Source organism: Artemia sp. Qi Xiang Cuo, chromosome 7, assembly GCF_049724085.1.
Source record: "Artemia sp. Qi Xiang Cuo chromosome 7, ASM4972408v1, whole genome shotgun sequence".
Classification (NCBI taxonomy): domain Eukaryota; kingdom Metazoa; phylum Arthropoda; class Branchiopoda; order Anostraca; family Artemiidae; genus Artemia; species Artemia sp. Qi Xiang Cuo.
Window position 1 is genome coordinate 65431902 of NC_142800.1, and position 9126 is coordinate 65441027.

Consider the following 9126-nt stretch of genomic DNA (forward strand, 5'->3'; position numbering starts at 1 on the left):
CTACTTATTGGTAAATGGCTGACAAAACGAGAAAGACGTCTGGAGGACGGCCCAGGCATAGATAACAGATATCATACCAGCTACCTGTTCTATCTTTTGCACTTGAATGGTTTAATTTTTAATTTTTATGACTCTTATTACTTTTTCTATCGTCATTTCATAAAAGTGTGCAAAAAAGAGTGCAAAGAGCAAACAATGGGCAAAAAGAGTGCAAATCTGGTCCGTGGTGTGAAAGAGTGCTATGAAAAAAAAGAGTGCATTTCACACGAAAAGTGTGCAAGTTGGCAACCCTGCTTACAAGCCCACCTTGCGCTCTTGTCACAGTGTTCTAAGCAGCATTTCACCGGAAGAACCGAGGTCGCCCCAACGGAGGCCTCGTAGTGCTAAGCAAGTCTCAACTCTAAACCCTAGAAGCTTGTGAATGCTTTGTCGCCGCAGCTTTTAAGGCTCTTGCTGTAAAAAATATCTATTTACCTACTATGGTGACCAAGCTTCCAAAGTCCGTTTTGCCTCCACTTGTTTGAGGCTAGCGAATTCTGCTAAGAAAACTCTCCGTTCGTTTCGTAGATGTGTTATCACAGGTGACTTTAATTGTAATCTAACCCATTCTAAACGTCCACGTTCTGAAACTATTATAAGTATGCTCCCTCCCTCATTCTGATTACTTAAAAAGAACAAGGAGTTAAAATACTTATCCCAGGCTAGCACTACGTCAAACCTGGACCATATAATGTATTCAGGCAGCCCAGTCCTTTTTGTGCCAGTAATGGACGATCAGGTCACCAGTGACCATCTCCCTGTATGTTTCTCGATACCCGCCATGAAGGCCAAATCTGGCGATTCTCAACCCAAGTAGTTTTTGAAGAAAATGTTGAGTAACTTGTGCGCACCAGAATTTTTCGAGTTATGCTACCCTATCCTAGTGAAACTGAAGGTTCCATACTACCTGTCACAGTCAAGTATCAACCTAAGAGAAAATGAATTAAGGCTACAGCTAAACCTATACTCTGAGCAAATAATCCATGCACTGAAGTGCGCTGATAAGGCGGCGATTCCAGTGAGGCGGATACGTTTTGAGAGGCCAAGGGCTGGGATCGTAAATGTTGTCTAGATTTATTTGTCGTAAATGTTGTCTAGAAGTAATTTTTTAGGAATGCTCGACAGGAGCATCTAGTGGCGGTTAAGACGATTACAGCTGTGAAGATTATAAATGACCCTGACCACCCCTGGAAGTCTCGTCGTCATTCTGGGAAGTAGAACCACGAGGGCCTGATAGTATCCCAGAGTCTGAGTAGGGTGCTGATTTTAAAAGTTGGTTTTTAAGGCCTAATAGAAATATGGAAAGTTTTTTCGACACTGAGATTTCTTCATTGCTTGATTCTAATCAAAAACCAAATTCTATTGTGATTACATCGTCTGCTATTAAGGAGGCTGTGTTGAAGCTTAGAAAGAAGAAACTCTCGGCTGGCGCCAACAGCATCTTATTATCGCAAGTGACTTCCTGTATAAATCCCTTTCATTACTTTTTCAAATGAATTTTAACGTTGGCATCGTTCCGGACAGCTTATGCATTAGAGTGGTTAGTCTAATTCTGAAAAAGAATAAACCCAAATCATCACGTTCATCATATAGGCCAGTGACTGTCTCAAGTATTTTGGCAAAGGTATTTTAGCTTCTGACTGTTGGTCATTTAAAAGGAAAGTGTATTATGCCGCCATTCCAGTTCGGGTTCCAGTCAGGTTTAGGTTGTTGTCATGGCCTTAGGAGTCTTTGTAATATACTCAGGGATACAGAAACATCTGGAAGCACTCTGTTTCTCAGACCATACGATGTTACAAATGTTTTTGGTTCCCTTATTGACTCGCAGCCCACATTGGAGTTGCAGAGCCAAGGTGTTAGTCTTGAAGTAATTGTCCCGTTATATTATATGTTTAGGCACCTAAAAGTTCGTTTGAAGTTGGGAAAAGTACTTTTGAATAATGAGCTTCATGTGCTCGTCAGAATAAAGCAAGGCTCCATCACATCTACAACAATGATTATCTACAACAATGAGTCTCTTACTGTACATATTGCTCTACCTATTAGTTGCATTTCAATAGGGATGGATATATCAGTGCTTTGTTGTGCGGCTGATCTGTTAGATTCGTTCCGGTCAATTGCTAGTCTTCAACGGAGTTTTGATAACATATCTGATAGATATCTACGAATAGGACTAAGCATGAATGCTGCAAAGTCCCAAGTTCTCTTCTTTGATTTTCACAGTAGTCATGGGCCCGATAGTGTCCGTCTAGATGACCCTCCACTGTACCAACCACCAAGGTGGCACCCACCACTGTACTCACATACATAGGTCTCCCAATTGGGTCTTCGATTAAGAATACGCGACAGCTTTCACTTCGTGATGCTTAACGGAAACAGAAAAAATTACTTTTGCTAGCGTGGTTACATCGCAACTTAATGAAAATGACATTTATACAAAATAGAACTTCTTTTGAACAAAATAGGTGTGCTAAACAGTATGTAGCTAATTTTTTGTTAAACACAAACGTCAGTGTTCTGTTCGCATTATTTTAGTTTATCTGCTGAAGACGACCACTGTGTAAGTGACTGAAATATCCAGAGATTTTTTTTGGTGTTTCAATGTCAAATAAAAGGATTTTTTCCTATTGAACAGTTATTCACAAATTGTAATTTATTAATTTTTTATTTGCGTTATTTAATTTTATATCCGATTACAAAGTCAATTTTGACCAAATTTTTCAGTAAAAAAAAAAAAAAATTGATTGTCATATTTGGAACCAAGAATGTTGAGAAAGGACTAAAGCAAGTGAGAAGGCAGTAAAGAAAGTCGGATGGAATTTTAGAGGTTGATTAGACCAAAGAAGTCGAAAGAGGACTATGAAAGTTGAAGAGCCTAAGCAAAAATGGAAGGAACTAAAAATGAGTTGAAAAGGCCAAGAATAAGTAGAGAAGCAGTAAAGAAAATCGGATGGGACTTAAGGGGGCTGGAAGACAGAAAGAACGTCAGGAAAATACTATAAAATCGGAATAGCCAAAGAGAAGATAAAGGAGATCGAAAACGTCGGAAAAGACTAGACCAAATCGTAAGGAATGAAAAGAAGTCGAAAGATGGTACAGGAAGTTGTTTGGGACTAAAGGAGAGTGGAGGAGACTAACAAGATTGGAAAAGGACTATGCAAGTGAGAATAGCCTGGTCTAAGCTGGAAGGAATTTAAAAAAAAGTCAGAGAAGCCTAGAGCAAGTCGAAAGACAGCAACGAAAGTTGGCTGGGTCAGAAGGTTGGCTGGGCTACAAGAGACCAAGAATGTGGAAAAAAACTATGAAAGTTGGAACAGCCTAAAAGCAGCTGGGGGAGAGCAAACAAGTCAGAAAAGGATAACCCAGTTTGTCAAAATTTTGGATCTTTGGCCTACTATCTCATTTTGAGTTGGAGGAATAAGTTGATACAACATGCACTAGAGCTGTATAAAAATGAATCAATTGTTGTATTTGTAGAAGGAATGAAGGAACCCCAAACAAATTTGTTTCTGATCTGCCTAAGAACTCTTGTGCAATGAACCTGTCTCTCGTAATATAGAATAAATTGAATCTTTCAAGGAGAGCTGGAGGGACATTAAGTTTATAGTTGGAGAAGGGGTGTTAGGCCTATATTTTTCCTCTTATTGTTAATGTTTTGTCTAAAAAGGGCTGGGAAATTTTTTTTAAAATTCTAATAGAATTTCTGGTTTAAGGGGATCCCTGCACACAGAAACAGAAAGAGTTCTATTTTGCCTCAATATAGGTAACAGATTTTGCAAGGATAAGATCAGTTCAAGTTCAGACCAAAATGAATCACTGGACTTCGACTTTCTTGGTGATCTCAGTTCAAAAGTCTTAAAGATTTATTGCTTTCAAAGCGACTCTTAGATTCCGTGTCTCCATTGGCTGAAGAATTACATTCGTTAGCCCAAATACCAGGTAAATCCCTATATAGAAGAAACTTGAACCCAATTTTGTCTGTATTGATTTGTGGCAGCCTAAAATGGGCCCAGAATTTGTTTTGTCTCTGACATGCTTGATGGAACAGAACTCAATAGGAACACACATTTCCAAGTCCGGCTGTATCGACACCTGACGTCTGAAGCAGGGATCAAAATTGAAGAAGAGGACAAAACATGAAAATAGATTTCCCAAAAAATGTCTTTCTTTTTACCGAGTGAAGCTTGGCCCCTTATTCTTTTTCTTTGAATGAATCTTTCGATGTGTTTCCAGGTATAAATTGCCATAGGGGACCATTCAAGATGGAAGTATAGCTTCTTACAAAGCCGTTCTTCAAGTACTTAGCACGGGGTCTTTCCTTTCGTAAGTAATTCGACCGTACCCTTTATTCTTCGAAATTTCTTTGATTTTTTTCTAATTTAATAGCAAAATGTGTCAGCAATTTTTTCTGGAAATATTTGGATTTTTTTTTAGGATTTTGCTAGCAATTTTTGTTAAGTCACCGGAAACTTTTAGGGAATGTAAACCGGCCGCGGTAAAACTTTATGAAAGCAAACGTTTTGAAGTCTGGTTGTATCGATAGAATCTGAAGCAGGCGCCAAAAATGATTACTTTTGACCGAGGGAGGTCTCCTTGGGGCTGCCAATGTTAAAAAAAAATTAACAGACATCAGTTGCGTTGATTTTTAATACAAAGAAACTCGATTTTTTCCCCAAATATGATTAGCTTGAAATATATACAACATTTTAACAAAGAAAATGAAACTTCATGAAAAAAAGTACTGAAACAAATTTGATTCTATGTTTCATGAGACCAAAATAGGATTTAATTTGGTTTGTTGTTGCGATGAGGTTGCGATCTACTGAGAATGTACAGTAGGCAAAACAAAGTTAAGAGGAACAAATATTTGAAAAAAGTTGGGTTAAGTTGATTTGCGATTCTCAGAAAAGATCACCCATTCTTTCTGTCTGGTCAGCTTGAAATTTTATGGCAAGTACTCTGGACCACAGGAGCATCATGAAGACGAAATATTATAAATAAAAATGAATTAGATTGATACTATTCTCCAAAAAAAGATGCAGGTTAAGTAGAAAAGGCCAAAGAGAGCCTGGATGAAGACAGAACATAATAAAATTGGAAGCTGAAAATCTCGTTCTATTGATTTGTAGTAACCGAATTTTATTATTTTTTAGGACAAAAGTCAATAAAGCAGCGTTGCTTTCTTATAAAAAACTGATATAAATTTATTTAAACCAGCAAGGAGTTGAAACAAAACACAAAAAAAAAACGCTTCTTTAAGTAAAATGATGGACAAACATAGTACTACAGGTGTCTATAAAATGGGAGGTGAGGAATATAGAAAACCAGAAATTTCATATGTTTTTTTTCCGTATGATCAAGAACAACCCTCCACATTGACCTTGAATGCTAAAGTACAAGCATTATTTAAAATATATAGCAAAAAAAAAAAAAAAAAAAACGACTGGTCAACTAATAGTACTGGAAATTCATTTTTTGGGTAATATTTAAATGCTGATCTGAAATTTTAGTTTTTAAATGGAAAACTTAAAAGATCCCATTATATTACACGAACAGGTGTCAATTAAAAAAAAGTTGTCGAAGAAAATATTTTTCAAAAAATTAAAGAGCCATATTCAATCCTTAACAAGCGGAAATAAGATCAAATGGTAAATCAGGCTTAAAACGAACAAAAATTGCAATGAATGGATTAAATGAAAGCTAAAACGAACATAAATCAAAATGAATAGTCACATCAAACTTGAAAATAGCAGACGTTGCGATAGATGAATAAATGAAACCTAAAACTAACATAAATGAAACCGAATAATTAACTTAAAAAAGGAAGAAAAAAAAATTACTGACAAATAAGAGCGGCCCTACAGCCCTTTTAAACCCTAAGTGAAGAGAGTATCAGTTCCACTTTACTGAAAAGAAGAAGCCATCTTACCAGTTTCATTTTATAATTATGACATACTGAATCAAAATCGACGTTGTTCATCATATATTAAACATTCAGTCTAGTTTAATTAGTCTGAGATGCAGTAAATTTTTATCCATATTTTATTCCTTGAAATAAAGCTTTTTAAATATATAGGAAAATAAAGCCTTTTAAATATATATTCAATTGAATATATAGAAAGTATTCTGAGGAATATTTAAAAGAATCTGCATCCGGATTGCTAATAATGATATTGTTATGTAAAGATGGAACTTCAAGAAATAGACATAGTAAACTATTTACTGTTTCTTCAGTTAAAAATATTAGTTCAAGAACCTAAACAGATTTTTTCAGAAATTGCCATAATTCGTTTTAAAATCTTTTGTCAAGGCAACAGTTTTCTATGTTTGAATGAAATCGAATAAGACAAAGTCTGAAGAAAACTGCGTCTTTTATAATTGTAAAACTTAAATGATCGTCACAGACATAATCATTCTGACAAAAAAATGGTTGAAGTATTGTGATTTTTTTGTGTATTTATTACTGCTGAAGTTTTAACACTGTTCAAAAGTTGTTTTCAGTAATACGTAAAAAACCCTCTGAATCCCATTATAGGGTTTAAGATGGGAAGGGAGTAGCACCACTCTTATATTTGTAACTCTTGTTATCAACATTATTTGGGATTTTGACTTTGTTTTGTTATTATTTTGTTCAGGGGCGAATACAAAAATAACATTTGGAGGACGGCATCGATAAAAATTCGGCTTCCCAATTGGTATTTTTCACCCCTCCGACCCTGTGATTAGTGCAATTTTTGAACTTTTAGGAGGGTTGTACATGCACCTAAAAGCAGCTTCTGGATCTGTTTCTGCCCGTGGTTGTTTTATTGTTATGAAACAAAACAGGGTACTTATCTATTATAGCGACCACACCCAAGAAGTGAAGTTAGGTTAATCCAAATAAAAGATACTAAAATATGATGAAAATATAGTACTTTATTAACAAAATTGTGCAAACTACAACGGAGAATTATGGAAAGCAGGCCGCTCAGAACGCATTACCTATATTAGATACCTAACCAAGCTTAACCTAACAAATTTTATATATTAAATATTTAATTAAAATATACCTGCATATTATTTTATCTTGCTGAGACTAAGCTAACTATCTCCGACTGCAGACAGGGAAATCAATTTTACTCATATCAAGAACTTGAGTGTGATCGCTTTAATAGACAAGTCCCCAAAACAATGTACCCTACTCGGAATACAAATTTGTTTCAGTAAAGCGCACTTGACACTGACCCTTAGAGGGGGTTATTTATCTTCATTTCTGTACTTTTCAAGCATGATTTGATTATTCCTTTTAACTTTGGTGTAGTTTAGATTTTATTTATCATTCCTGGCAGATTTGGATATCCATGCTGTATTGTCTTTAATTCAGAATTGGTGTAAGCTTGACCAGCTTGCGGACCGAATGGTCATTGACAAAGGAAAATAAACACAAAGCATTCTCTTCATCAGCCGAATTACAGAACAGTTAAACTATAAGCGAAAACAACCAATCAAATTTATATTCAAGTCCGGTTTTTCGGTTTAAAACTATGTTGCAATATGTCTAGTTTTTTATGATGACTCTGAAGACCATTACTGTCAAAACATTAAAAAAAGTGTCAGTGTTGCCATCTTAATCCATGATCATTCGTTTACCAAACCTTCTTTTTCCTGCCTGAAAAAGCTGAAACCAATTTTTTGCTGAGGCATGTCTTCGAGAGTAGTAATCATTGGTATAATCAAGGCACTTCATATAGAAGGAGTTGTCGTAGAAACCTAGAAAGGAGCTATTTTGATTGGAGATTGAAAGTTCTAGTACCCTTTTGAAAAGTCAAAAGTGATTGGAGAGCAACCAGCCCCCCCCCCCCTGATGCCAGTCATTTCTCTTAACCCATCCAATTGAATTTTTAGGTATCCATTTTATTCAGCATAGTTGAACGATCCGTTAATTATGTCTTTGGGGGTGATAATTCCACTGCAGCCCTCAGAACCAAAGGCCATAAGCTATACCAGTTGCCCATTATTAACTTATACTGTTTCAATGAAAAAGGTGGTCGAACTAACTTCAGAAGGGCTCATTTTTTAGAAATTGGAAGTTATAGTGTTCTTTTTAAGATTCAAAAGTGTCGGAGGCCAACTACGCCTTCGCCACGTCCTCTTTTCCCCTAATGCGTCCAATAAAAATTTTGAGATAATAATTTCGCTTAAAATAGTCCAAAAATCATATAACAAAGCCTTCGAGGTTGACACAACCTCCTCGGGCATGGGGGCAAGGGCTTTAAGATATGCTCCATGGGCATATAAGGTTTTTATGGAAGGGGTGATCGTAAAAACTTTAGAGAAGACTCGCTTGATTGGAAATTCAAGGTTCTAGTTCTCTTTAAGGAGTCAAACTGATAGGAGGGCAACTAGCCCCCCCCCCGCCACCCGACGCCCTCTTTTCCCTAAACACATCTGATCAAAATTATGAGATAGCTGTTTTTCAAAATAATCCAAAGAACATATAACAGTGCCTCCAGGGTTGACACAACCCAGCAGAGCCAAGGGCAAGGGTTATAAGTTATGCCCCGAGGCATATAAGGTCTTATGGAATGGGAGGTCGTATAAACTTCAGATAGGGTTCATTTGATTGTAAATCGAAAGTTATAGTGCCCTTTTTAAGATTCAAAAGGGACCGTAGGGGACCAGACCCTCCAGGCTCACCAATTCCTAAAACACTTCCAATCAAAGTTTTTAGACAGCTATTTTGTTCAGCATTTTTGAAAGGTCTAGTAATTATGTCTTTGGAGATGTCAAACCCCACCCCAGCCCTCAGGGCAAGGGCTGTAAGTTAGAGGATTGGTCCATTGTTTACATATATTATATGTTATTGAAAATGGTGGGCATTTTTGGTCTTTACATTCCAAAAAGACGAAGAGCATTCAATTGAGCCTTTTAGAGAATGTTTAAGGGAGGGTTGAACTAGATTATAAATGTTTTGTGCATACGGGTTGTCAAAAAGGCCAAACTCAAGAACGACTGATTATATTAATTTGGAACATTGAGCAAATGATAAGGGAGATGATCAATTGACGGAAAAGGCCATATAGGCACAATACTACTACTACTACTACT

The 9126-nt window shown here is 36.5% G+C and overlaps 1 protein-coding gene across 1 annotated transcript; it reads left to right on the top strand.

The window, feature by feature from the left end:
- Nucleotides 1-1708: 1708 nt before the first annotated feature.
- On the top strand, nucleotides 1709-2350 carry LOC148950607 (uncharacterized). Its single transcript, XM_089091904.1, has one exon. It carries the CDS (start codon nucleotides 1709-1711, stop codon nucleotides 2348-2350), a length of 642 nt encoding a protein of 213 aa, XP_088948030.1.
- The last annotated feature ends 6776 nt before the right edge of the window (nucleotides 2351-9126 follow it).

What these genes read in the sequence shown, in the direction of transcription:
- LOC148950607 (XM_089091904.1), top strand. Translation starts at nt 1,709, where the DNA reads ATGCCGCCATTCCAGTTCGGGTTCCAGTCAGGTTTAGGTTGTTGTCAT.